General features: G+C 41.8%; 1 protein-coding gene across 4 annotated transcripts in view; it reads right to left on the bottom strand.

Annotated features, from left to right (window-relative positions):
- SH2D1B (SH2 domain containing 1B) overlaps positions 1-6,850 on the bottom strand; it is a 28,264-nt gene extending 21,414 nt beyond the window's left edge. For all 4 annotated transcript variants that reach the window (XM_010854677.1, XM_010854675.1, XM_010854678.1 and 1 more), the window contains exon 1: positions 6,574-6,850. In XM_010854677.1, coding sequence (XP_010852979.1) covers positions 6,574-6,707 — 134 coding nt within the window. In that variant the 5' untranslated portion in view covers positions 6,708-6,850. The remainder of the gene's footprint in view (positions 1-6,573) is intronic.
- Positions 6,851-13,679: the final 6,829 nt, after the last annotated feature.

The raw sequence follows: 13,679 nt of genomic DNA, 5'->3' as shown, positions 1-13,679 counted from the left end.
TAAGTACTTCTTACTTGCAACCTTCCTATAACTACAAAAAGTCCCCCCTTTCTCTTCACACCAGCAGCTGAATCCTTTATATTTCCAAATATCTATTCCATTTTGACTCTGCTGACTATAAAGCTAGACCCAGTTCCAACTTCTAACAGTCAAGTCACCTACACAGTGTTTTGCACGTTGGTGTTTTCTGCACAGTGTATCAGGCTGTGAGATCAGGTTATATTTCCTGTCCATGCTTACCACAGAGCATTCTGGTCGGTGATAATGTGCTGCTAGACCAACTTTCCTCTGTGACTTCCTTCCTTTATTTCTAATCTTCTCTCTAATAACCTCATTTGTATCTGTGAAATCATGGAAGTTGGTATCCTGCTATTCTAGCACAGCAAAGAAGAAAGGGTAGTTCTCTAAGAAGCAAAATGCAAGATTCCCCATATCAGGATCTACTGCCAAGCCCAATGCTTGGAAGGCCCCTGCTTGGGCACTTTAAAGAGTTCTGAAAGGATCACCTTGAGCATTAGAACTAGGGACATTGGTAAGAAAGGCAGGATAACAATATATTAACAGTCTGATCTTAGTTAATAAGAAGCTCCATTCCATTTTCCACAAAATAGGGATAGATCACCTACCAAGGATGGCTTTCCAAAGCATAAATAATTGATGTAACATGCTTAGCACAATTTTTGGCTCATGGAAAGCACCTTCATAGTGGCTTTTGTTGCACTGATGTAGAAAAACAGGCTAACACTTGTGTTGTAGATAATTTTGACTTTGCCCACACAGGGTGTACACTGGAATATGAATTGCTTTGTGACCTTCTCAGAGGAATCTTTCCTGAACCCAACCTAAGGTAGACTCCGTCCTTGCTGCAACATGCCTCTGATTTGTTTTCACTTCATTGGGTCCTCTCACTGGAATGTCATTTCATGAGGGCAGGACTAGTGTCTGTACTATTGATCACTATTTCACCAATGCATAGGACCATACCTAGAACATAGTGGGCACTCAGTGTGTGCTGTTGAATGAATGAGTGACGATTTTAGTCACCCTCCAAGTCCTATCTTCCATGTAGGCTCTTGACTCCTTGATGAGTGAACCATTCCTCTCTCTCATTTCCTATCATGCCCTAACGTAAGTCATCAGTTATCATACACCTCACAGGGTCCATTTGCTTCTCTATTTTTCCCTGTAGGCTCTGAGGTGTATTGAAGGCATCAACTGAGTATCTACTATACTGCTTGACATAAAAGTGCAAGTTTAGTCGCTCAGTCATGTCCGACGCTTTGCAGCCTCATGTAGCCTACCAGGCTCCTCTGTCCATGGGATTTTCCAGGCAAGAGTACTGGAGTGGGTTGCCATTTTCTTCTCCAGAGGATGTTCCTGACCCAGGGATTGAACCCAGGTCTCCCATACTGTAGGCAGATGCTTTACCGTCTGAGCCACCAGGGAAGTCCTTGACATGGGAGACTTTAAAAAATTGTTGAACAATTACAATTGAATGGTCTATACTGATGTGATAAAATTTCATAAGAACTATGAAAGGGGCCAAAAGGTTTTGAGAGGGCTATTTGATCTGAGCCTTAAGGCTGAGGGTGCCTGAAATTTTGTTTGCCTTTGAGTGACAGGGGCAGGGAAGAGGGTGAACCTTGATTAAGGGCAGGTGTCTGATGGACATTTATTCCTGCCTCTCCGTTTGATTTGTTATTATTATTTGTATTTAATATTTTAGTGATTTTTGCTTTGGATGAATATATAAGTTAGCATGATGCATCACAGAGCAGTTGTGCATAAATGTCAATTATTAAAGAGAATCCCGGTATAGGCTAGATTACCTATGCCGAAATCTTGACTGAGGTCCCTCCTATCTATTTCACATATTTGGCACCTCTTTTTAATTTTTAAAATGTATTATTCTTTTATTTTGGCTATGCCGAGTCTTCATTGCTTTCACGTGGGCCTTTTCAAGTTGTGTTAAGCGGGGCCTGCTCTTGGCTGCGGTGCTCCGTCTTCTCACTGCGGCACTGTCTCCTGTTGCAGAGCACAGGCTCTGGCCGCACGGGCTCAGCAGTCGCGGTGCGTGAATTAGCTGCTCCACGACAAGTGGAATCTTCCTGGACCAGGGATCAAACCCATGTCTCCTGCATTGGCAGGCAGATTCTTCTCCACTGTGTCACCAAGGAAGTCCCCCTTGCACCCTCTTCTAATTTCCATTCTCACTGCCTGCCCCACCACAGCAAGTTCCTCACCATCTCCCATCTAGAGACACAGCAGTCTCTACTGCCATCATTATCTGCCAGCTTCAGTGTATTATCCTTATTAGATTGAAGTTCCCAAAACTCAGTACCAGTCTTGTCATTTCCCTTCTCAGAAACCATCCATGTTTCCCCACCAACTACAGAGTCATTCTTTTAAGACCCATAATGTTACCCCAAACTGACTTTGTTTCCAAATTACCTTTCTAGAACCCTGTGTGATTCCTATATGTTTTAAAATATCCCCTTTCTGGACCTATGTTCCTGCCTTTCCCCCAACCCACAATGCCTTCCATCTCATTTCTGTGTAACTAAATCTTATCCACTCTTTTAAATCCCAACTCAAATACCACCTCCTCAAAGAAGGCTTTACTGATCATCTCTTCTGATTTTAAATTTGTATAAAACTGTCTCTTCTGAAATTTATACTTTACCCTTATTTTATTTATTTACATGTTGAAAAAATGCAAGTTGCCTATTGGAATCACCTTAGAATCCCCTAGGGCCTTAGCACAGTATTTGCATAGATAGTAGGGACTCACTACATTTTTATAAACATTTTTTAAAATTAAATCCACAACCTTTTCTTCCCCATTTATTCCTCCTAAATTTCCCAGCTGTAACCAATATTGTGAATTTCTTATATACATTTCAAAAACTGTTTATGGATATATAGGGATATAGGCATACATTTTTTTTTACACAAATGGGATCATACTTAATATCTAGCCTTTTTCACACAAGATCTTTGAATTTTTTCCATATTATATATGGATTTACTCAATCTTGCCAATGCCAATTTGCACATACTATAAGCAGTACTCTTGCCTGGCAAATCCCATGGGTGGAGGAGCCTGGTAGGCTGCAGTCCATGAGGTAGTTAAGAGTCGGACACGACTGAAGCAACTTAGCAGCGGCATAAGCAGTAATGACTATAAGATACGTTTTTATTAATGAGATTTGGGGTCAAATGTTAGGCTTTCCCAATAGCTCAGCGGTGAAGAATCTCCCTGCAGTGCAGGAGCTGCAGGAGCTACGGGTTCAGTCCCCCAGTAATGAAGACCCCCTGGAGAAGGGAATGGCTACCCACTCCAGTATTCTTGCCTGGAGAATCCGATGGACAAGAGGAGCCTGGCTGCCTACAGTCCTTGGTGTCGCAATGATTCGGACACAACTTAGTGGCTGAATAGAAATCGAAGCAAAGTGAAAGTGAAGTCGCTCAGTCGTGTCCGACTCTTCGCGACCCCATGGACTGCAGCCCACCAGGCTCCTCCGTCCATGGGATTTTCCAGGCAAGAGTACTGGAGTGGGGTGCCATTGCCTTCTCCAGGGGATCTTCCTGACCCAGGGATTGAACCTGGGTTCTCCCGCGTTGTAGGCAGCCGCTTTTACAGTCTGAGCCACCAGGGAAGCCCAGTGACTGAATTACAACCATTCAAAGAAGTTGCATTTAGCAAGTGTAAGGACTGTGGTTGAACAACAACCATTCAAATAAGTTGCATTTAGCAAGTGTAAGGACTGTGGTTGAATAACAACCATTCAAAGAAGTTGCATTTAGCAAGTGTAAGCACTATTACTTCCCCAAAATTGAATTTCTTCTGGGTGTTTTCAGTTTTAATTCTGGACCACTGAATTGGTAAAAATGGTATCACGTTATTCTTTTGTGTTTTTTTAGCTAATATTTTCTTATTCTTTCTTTTTCATATTCCATTTCAGAGACTCTCCTCCTCTTGCACTTTGTCTAGTTCCTATTGTTTTTTAAGAGCTCTTCCATGTTAATGAAGTTTTGATTTTCTTCTGTTGGTTTGTCATTAACAGTTTTTTGTTGTTGTTATAATGGTCATATTTAGCCATCTGTTCTTTTTTGTTTCCTGGTTTTATGTCTTGTTAGAAAGACTTTCTCAATTCCAGGAATATTTTTTAATAGTTCATGTTTTCTTTTAATACACATGGTTTCATTTAGAAAAAAGAAGTTCTGTATTAGAACCACTTTGAATTAACTTTAAGAAGTAAGAAAGGGATTCAGGTTATTTTTTCTAAGTGTTCAGCCAAGTGTCCTAACACAGTTAATTATCATTCATCTTTTCCTCACTAATTTGAGATGATCTTTTAAATATAAAGTAAATTCCATATGTATTTGGCTTTATTTCTACCAGACTCTATATTCCAAATATTTAATTGATCTCTCAGTACCAAACTCTTTTAATTATTGTAGTAATTACTGTAGTAATCTATTTTAGTATTTGGTAGAGCCAGTCCCCCTTCTTTTAATAAAAAACTTTTCTGGCTCTCTGGCAGATTCCCTGTGTTTTATTTCCCATCTGGATAAACTTTACTATCTTTGAAGAGAAAATTTAAGATTCTGTTGATTTTTTTTACTGAAAAAATGCTGAATTTATAGATTAATTATGGTGAACTGGTAAGCTTCCAAATTGAATTCTTCCTTTCATTTAAATCTTCTAGTAAGCTCCCCAGTGGATACTTAAGTTTGCACATTTCATATTATATTTATTCCTAGATATTATTAATTATTGCTGATGTAAATGAGGTGTTTTATTATATTTCTTACTAGTTATTATTTCAGTATGGAAGCTGTTGATTTTTAGATTTCAATTATAAAAGCTGATATCCCTACTGAATTTTCATAAAGATTTTAGTAGTTATTTTTTTTTCAGTTAAATCTAGATTTCAAAGGTATAAAGTCATGTCAACTGTAAATAATAATTTTACATCTTCCTTTTCAATTTTTACATGTATTTCTTTTGATTAATTACACTTGCTGATATCTCCTGGAAAATGTTACATAGTAGTGGTTACAATCACTTTGGCTCATTCATGATTTTAGGGATAATTCTTCTAGTGCTTCATCTGGTGTTAAGGAAGCATCTATCTAGCTATATATGGTTAGGAGTGTGTAAGTGAGTGCATGCATGTGCACACATGAGTATGTGTTTAATTGAGGGATAGATGCTGAATTTTATTTAATACCTTTTAAGCAAATTTGAATGAGTTATACAGTTTGCAACCTCTGACCTATTAATACACAATTAAACTAATAATTTTCCTGACATGGAAACATCCTTGATTTCTTAGATTGGACTGTAGTGTCTTTTAGCATAGTGTATTTTCTGCTTTAATATTTTACTGGCTTCTGTTTTGTTTCCTGAAAATTAATAGTAAATGAAATTTAAGTTGGTCTGTAGCTTTCTTGTGTTTGTGTGTCTTTTTTTGAAAAAAAAAAAAAAAAAGGTTTACCTTCATACACAGAAATTGAAAAAAATCAGTAGAAAGATGACAACAACTCAAGCTAAAAATGGGTAAAGGGTATGATGATGCAGTTCTCAAAAGAGAAATTAGTGATGGCTACGAAATACATGAAAGCGCTCTCAACATGACTGGCAACTTGAATTCAAACTGCTAACACCTGAAGGCTGCCTTTCTTATATCTGGATTCCTGGTGTCACATAAAGAAAGAAGGGCATCCCTGCCTATTCTGTCAGTAATGGCACGCTTTTTTGGCCTTGCAGCTCCCAGTTCTAAGAAGCACTGGAGCTTATCTTTGGAGACACTTGGGTTTTAATTCTTGTAACAGGTAAAGAAAAAGTTCAGTGGTGTCCATAAACAGGAGAATCCTTTAAAGATAGTAGATTTCCCTTGATATCTGTTTAAGATTGGTTTCTAAACTGGGCTAAGCAACTTCCTTCAGCAGTATGTCTCTGATGCTCTGGCTTAAACTTTCACCTGGAACTCAGCTTCTTTGGAAACACCAGACGTGTTATAACACAAGCAAGCTGTTGCAGACACCCCAGGGTCTGTTTCTACATCGACAAAATGGTGGCTTGCCTTGACAGACTACAAGCAGGATGAAGGGAAGGAATGTCTGCTGAAGCCTTTTACAAATGTAATGAAGTTTGAAATGTTATTAGTATCTTAAAAATCACAAGCGGAGCCAGCCATGTAAAAACTAGGCCTCTCAGGTTAAAATCTCATGTTTTCCATACTAAATAAATCAGCCTCTATAGGAGAGGACCTTTCTCACATGGCTGCCTTCTCTTCTCTCTGCTCCCTTCCTATGCTGCCTGAAGCCCTATGCTCACCACCACCGCCACTTCTGCTGCTCCACAGAGTCTGCGTGTGGAGAGAAGGAAAGGTGGAGGAGCTTAGACAGATGTATTCCTTCCATTTCCTTGTGGCAGTGTCTAGCTATTTCTCATTCTGCTCATCTGGGCTGCGGAATCAGTGAGGCACAGTTTCTTTTCCACCTGGTTATCATATTAAGATATGATACACACTTAACATATGCATGGAAGGTGAGGCTACTCACGAGACACAGAGGCACAGGACTCCGGGCATAGACTCGCTGTCTCTTAACAGATAGTTGCCATCCACTCCTTCCTTGAGCAGCAAGGTCTCACAGTCTCGCTTGGACAGAGGGCCATGGTAATAAGGCAGATCCATGGGGAGCCTTCTGGTACCCCGAGTTGAGGGACGAATCTGAGGAGAGAATTGGAGGCAGCTGGCCTAAATGGGGCCTGTGGAAATACTACTTCTTGCTCTGGCTCGTAGGAGTGAGATGAGGTTATTCTGTGGGACTCAGATAGTTTCACAAGATTCAGGAAATGAGAGAGGTGGGGTGATGAAGTGACCAAGACACTTCAGCCTATAAGTGGCCTAAGTATGACTCACGGAAGTGGGTTAAACATGTCTGAAATACACAGTGGAATCAACAATGACTGTGGTTCAAGCTCAATGCTGAACAAAAGCTCCTCAGAACTGGTTGCAGCCGTCCTTGTATTTCACCCGAAGTCACCAGTTTTCAGCTTCTCTGGCTTGTGGCATCCCTTCCAGGGATGCTTTTGGCTGAAAGGGAATCCCATCTCCTGCTGAAGCCACCCATGGATATGCTGTAAACAGCTCAGAACAGGTGCTCAAAAAAGTGTACAGATGCTGAATGAATCCAGGTATATCCAGAGGTAGTGGAACAGTTGAGAAGGTAGGACATCCATGGATCAACTGACACGACACACGTAAGACAGCAATGGGAATAGGAAGCACTGGGCGCTGTGGGGGAGGATGGTCTGGGGGGAGCGTCGCCTGGCTAAGGTGCCTAGCCACTGGTGAACAAAGGCCATTTTTTACACCTTCTAGCATCAAGCCTTTTGGGGAAGGAGCTGGTGAACTTGGGAGGGAGGTCTGGATATGCACAATTAGTGTAGGGATGTTTCTCCAACTGGAAGAAAAGAACATATTAGGCTTCGATTTGAAAAACCTCAGGTCCTTTGAGGTTTCCATCCTTTGGGGCATCAGTAATGTTCCTTATAAAGAAAAACCAAAAAAAGTCTATCCAGCCCAGGACACTTAGCCACCCTGGTGTTGACAAGAAAAATCTTTTCTGTTGACCCTTTTCTACTTAGGTCAACTGATATTCTTGGAAAAGATTGTTTCGGTTATCTGAGGATCAGAATTAATCCTAAATGTAATTTCTAAGACCCTTTTCCCTGTTGACATACAATTGACATGTAACATTGTAAAAATTTGAGGTATAACCATTTAATTTCCTATTTGCAAATGATTACTACCATAGCGTTTGCTAACATGGCCACCTTGTCACATGCTTACTATTTCTTTATTGTTGTGAGAACATTTAAGATCTACTCTTGTAGCAACTTTCAAGTAGTATTATTCCTTGTAATCACCATGCTGTACTTCAGATTCCCAAAATGTATTCATCATTTCCTCCAAGGCTTTTTGAGGAACTCAGCCCTCCTACATAGTATTATTTGTTATGTTCAAGTAAATCTTTATTTACAAAAAGAGGCAATAGAAAGATTTGGGACCCCAGCTTCAGTTTGTCAGTCCTTCATTTACAGTAGTAATTTTAACTGAGTATGACTGCCTCAGTTCAGTTCAGTCACTCAGACATATCCGATTTTTTGCAGCCCCATGGACTGCAGCATGCCAGGCTTCCCTGTTGGTCACCAACTCCCAGAGCTTGCTCAAACTCATGTCCATTGAGTTGATGATGCCATCCAACCATCTCATCCTCTGCTGTCCCCTTCTCCCCCTGCCTTCAATCTTTCCCAGCATCAGGGTCTTTTCTAATGAGTCAATTCTTCCCATTGGGTGGCCAAAGTACTGGAGCTTCAGCTTTAGCATCAGTCCTTCCAATGAATATTCAAGACTGATTTCCTTTAGGATTGACTGGTTGGATCTCCTTGCAGTCCAAGGGACTCCCAAGAGTCTTCTCCAACACCACAGTTCAAGAGCATCAATTCTTCAGCACTCAGCTTTCTTTAAGGTCCAACTCTCACATCCATACATGACTACTGGAAAAACCATAGCTTTGTCTAGATGGACCTTTGTTGGCAAAGTGATGTCACTGCTTTTTAAAACACTGTCTAGGTTGGTCATAGCTTTTCTTCCAAGGAGCAAGCGTCTTTTAATTTCATGGCTGCAGTCACCATCTGCGGGTGAATTTGGAGCCCAAGAAAATAAGTCTGTAACTGTTTCTCCATCTATTTGCCATGAACTGATGGGATAGAATGCCATGATCTTTGTTTTCTGAATGTTGAGTTTTAGGCCAGCTTTTTTTACTCTCCTCTTTCACTTTCATCAAGAGGCTCTTCAGTTCCTCTCTGCTTTCTGCCTTAAGGGTGGTGTCATCTGCATATCTGAGGTTATTGATATTTCTCCCAGCAATCTTGGTTTCAGCTTGTGCTTCATCCAGCCTGGCAATTTTTCATGATACTCTGCATATAAGTTAAATAAGCAGGGTGACATTATACAGCCTTCACATACTCCTTTCCCAATTTGGAACCAGTCCATGTCCAGTTCTAACTGTTGCTTCTTGACCTACAAACAGATTTCTCAGGAGGCAGGTCAGGTGGTCTGGTATTCCCATCTCTTGAAGAATTTTCCACAATTTGTTGTGATTCACACAGTCAAAGGCTTTGGCATAGTCAATAAAGCAGAAGTAGATGAGCTTTCTTGCTTTTTCAATGATCTAATGGATGTTGTCAATTTGATTTCTAAATCCAGCTTGAACATCTGGAAGTTCTTGGTTCCTGTACTGTTGAAGCCTCACTTGGAGAATTTTGAGCATTACTTTGCTAGCGTGTGAGATGAGTGCAATTGTGCGGTAGTTTGAGCATTCTTTGGCATTGCCTTTCTTTGGGATTGGAATGAAAACTGACCATTTCCAGTCCTGTGGCCACTGCTGAGTTTTCCAAATTTGCTGGCGTATTGAGTGCAGCACTTACACAGCATCATATTTTAGGATTTGAAATAGCTCAGCTGGAATTTCATCACTTCCAAAACTTTGTTCCTAGTGATGCTTCCTAAGGCCCACTTGACATTGCACTCCATGATGTCTGGCTGTAGGTGACTGATCACATCACTGTGGTTATATGGGTCATTAAGATCTTTTTTGTATAGTTCTTCTGTGTATTCTTGCCACCCCTTCTTTGTATCTTCTGCTTCAGTTAGGTCTGTACCATTTCTGTCCCTTATTGTGCCCATCTTTCTACGAAATTTTCCTTTGGTATCTCTCATTTTCTTGAAGAGATCTCTAGTCTTTCCCATTTTATTGTTTTCCTCTATTTCTTTGCATTGATCGCTGAGGAAGGCCTTCTTATCCCTCCTTGCTATTCTTTGGAACTCTGCATTCAGATGGGTTTATCTTTCCTTTTCTCCTTTGCCTTTAGCTTCTCTTCATTTCTCAGCTATCTGTAAGGCCTCCTCAGACAACCATTTTTCCCTTTTGCATTTCTTTTTCTTGGAGATGGTTTTGATCACTGCCTCCTGTACAATGTTTTGAACTTCTGTCCATAGTTCTTCAGGTACTCTATCAGATCTAATCCCTTGAATTTATTTCTCACTTCCACTGTATAATCATAAGGGATTTGATTTAGGTCATACCTGAATGTCCTACTGGTTTCCCTACTGTCTTCAATTTAAGCCTGAATTTTACAATAGAGTTCATGACCTGAGCCACAGTCAGCTCCCAGTCTTGTTTTTGCTGACTGTATAGAGGTTCTCCATCTTTAGCTGCATAGAATATTATCAATCAAGAATCAAAAATCCCTTAGAAGAAATGGATTAGCCCTCTTAGTCAACAAAAGCATCCACAATGCAGTGCTTGGGTCCAGTTTCAAAAATGACAGAATGATCTCTGTCCATTTCCAAGGCAAATCATTCAATATCACAGGTACTTACTGCCCGGTAATGTACATTTTCCTGTGAAAAGTGCTCCTACCGCTTATAATCCTGGACATTTTAGGAATTTGGCACAGCCAGATATGTGCTGTGTGCTATGCTTAGTTGTTCAGCCATGTCTGACCCACCAGGCTACTCTGTTCATGGGGATTCTCTAGGCAAGAATACTGGAGTGGGTTGCCATGCCCTCCTCTAGAGGATCTTCCCAACCCAGGGATCAAACCCAGGTCTCCCCCATGGCAGGTGGATTCTTCACCATCTGAGTCACCAGGGAAGCCCAGGAATACTGGAGTGGGTAGCCCATCCCTGCTCCAGGGGAACTTCCTGATGCCAGAATCGAACCCAGGTCCCCCCTATTGCAGGCGGATTCTTTACCAGCTGAACTACCAGGGAAGCCCCATCTAGGTATGGTGCTGTTTTAAAATAAAGTGAATTCATAGCAAGCTTGAGGATCATTAAAGTTTACAGATCAGGAGACTATGGCCAGGAAAAAAACCCACCTTATTTCTCACAGTTCCCAAGAGGAAGGGGCACATGGAAAAGCACAGGTCACAGGCGCAAGAGCATGTAGGGGAGGCAGGGACAGGGAGGGGATCTGCAGCTGTAACCTCTATTGTGGTTTCCCTGGGAAGGAATTGGCGAGGCAGGGTCAGTGGGTCTAGAATTGGCTAGTTTGAACCATTTCAGTGGGCTCTGGAACATGGAGGCTGTTTCTAGTTTTCTGGTACCTGGCCCTGTGTGATTCAAACTGGTGGCTGGGAGTATGAGATAATGGAGGTTGGTCAGGAGGCTGGGCTTCCCTCATATCTCAGTTGGTAAATCATCTGCCTGCAATGCAGGAGGCCCGGATTCGATTCCTGGGTCAGAAAGGTTCTCTGGAGAAAGAAATGGCAACCCATTCCAGTATTTTTGTCTGGAGAATCTCATGGACAGAGGAGCCTGGCAGGCTACAGTCCACAGGATCGCAAGAGTTGGACACAACTTAGTGACTAAACCGCCAGGAGAATAGGCTCTGGACTAGCTATTCTGTGCATTTGTGAAGTGGGTTGAGCTGTTTAGTAGTTCTAGGAATTGGCTAGAGAGCAGGGCAGTCTCTCTATAGAGGCTCAGCAAACCAATTTGACTAATCTCAGGTGATGAATGGTCAGGATGGTTAGTCTTTAGAGATTTTCTGCTCACATGATCACTGGCTTAATAAATTTAATTAATTAATGTCCACCCAAACGTACTAATGGCAGAGGTCTAAGGGGTTTCTCCCCAACATAAAGCCTTTTTCTTGGGGACTTCAGAGACAATGCAGCTGCCTAATTGACTAATGTAGGAATAATTTCAGAGGTGTATAACACAGCTTGCAGTGAACCCTCCCCAACACTTGAAATTTAGGTAGAATTACCTCAATTCCCCAGGTCCATGCCCTGGGAAAACTTCTTCAGTGTTTCTGTAAATTCCTATTGCTGTTGTTCAGTCTCTCAGTTGTGTCCCACTCTTTGCAACCCCATGGATTGCAGCATGCCAGGCTTCCCTGTCCTTTACTAACTCCCAGAGTTTGCTCAAATTCATGTCCACTGAGTCAATGATGCCATCCAACCATCTCATCCTCCCACCCTTCTCCTCCTGTCCTCAATCTTTCCCAGCATAAGGGTCTTTTCTAATGAGTCTTCACATGAGATGGCCAAAGTTTTGGAGCTTCAACTTCAGCATCAGCCCTTCCAATGAATATTCAGGTTGCTTTCCTTTAGGATTGACTGGTTTGATCTCCCTGCTGTCCAAGGGACTCTCAAGAGTGTTCTCCAGCATCACAATTCAAAAAGCATCAATTCTTTGATGCTCAGCCTTCTTTATGGTCCAACTCTCACATCTGCACATGACTACTGGAAAAACCACAGCTCTGACTACATGCACCTTTGTTGACAAAGTGATGTCTCTGCTTTTTAATATGCTGTCTTGGTTAGTCATAGCTTTTCTTCCTTGGAGCAAGTGTCTCTTAATTTCATGGCTTCAGTCACTTTCCACAGTGATTTTGGAGCCCGAATCAATTGATTTATTTTCTTAAATAAAGTCTGTCACTGTTTATACTTTTCCCCCATTTATTTGCCATTAAGTGATGGATGCCATGAAGCCCTGTAAATTCCTAGAGACATACTTTCTCATGATCTCCTCTGCTATAAGTTCCTGTGCCTCATGTCTCTCCTAACACTGCCATGTAGACTTAGAGAGCAGTCAGTTCATTTCAGTTCAGTCACTCAGTCGTCTGACTCTTTTCGATCTCATAGACTGCAGCAGGCCAGATTTCCCCGTCTGTCACCAACTCCTGGAGCAGAGAGCAATACTGCAACATGTTTTCTGATGGCTTTCCCTGTCAAAATGAACATCCACTCATAAGGAAGGATTGTTAACATACTGTATAGCAGAGAGAGCTCTACTTAATGCACTGCAGTGACTTGAACACTAAGGAAGTTCAAAAGGGAGGGGATGTGTGTATGTGTGTGGCTGATTCATTTTACTGCCCAGTAGAAACTAGCACAGCATTGTAAAGCAACTATATGCCAATAAAAATTGGTTTTAATTAATTATTTATTTATTTTTGGCTGGGCTGAATTTTCACTGCTTTTCTCTAGTTATGAAGGGAGCACTCCGTTCCCTGTGCTATCCAAAAGCTGTGTGGGCTTTTCTCCAGTTATGGCAAGCCAGGGCTACTTGCTAGTTGCTGCATGCAGGCTTCTCACTGTGCTGGTTTCTCTTGTTGCGGAGCACAGGTTCTAGGATACACAGGCTTCAGCAGCTGTGGTGCATGGGCTCAGTGGCTGTGATTCCCAGGCTGTAGAACACAGGCTCAATAGTTGTGGCACACAGGCTTAGTCGCTCTGTGGCATATAGGATCCTCCCAGATTGTCCCATGTCTCTTGCACTGGCAGATGGATTCTTTACCACTGAGTCACCAGTTCAGTTCAGTTCAGTTCAGTCGCTCAGTCGTGTCCGACTCTTTGCGACCCCATGAATCGCAGCATGCCATGGCTCTCTGTCCATCACCAACTCCCGAAGTTCACTCAGACTCACATTCATCGAGTCAGTGATGCCATCCAGCCATCTCATCCTCTGTCGTCCCCTTTTCCTCCTGTCCCCAATCCCTCCCAGCAGCAGAGTCTTTTCCAATGAGTCAACTCTTCGCATGAGGTGGCCAAAGTACTGGAGTTTCAGCTTCAACATCATTCCTTC

The sequence above is a fragment of the Bison bison genome, unplaced genomic scaffold (assembly GCF_000754665.1).
Source record: "Bison bison bison isolate TAMUID 2011002044 unplaced genomic scaffold, Bison_UMD1.0 scf7180017864346, whole genome shotgun sequence".
NCBI lineage: Eukaryota > Metazoa > Chordata > Mammalia > Artiodactyla > Bovidae > Bison > Bison bison.
Note: the sequence above shows the minus strand (reverse complement) of the source record. Positions and strands in the feature narration are given on the sequence as shown.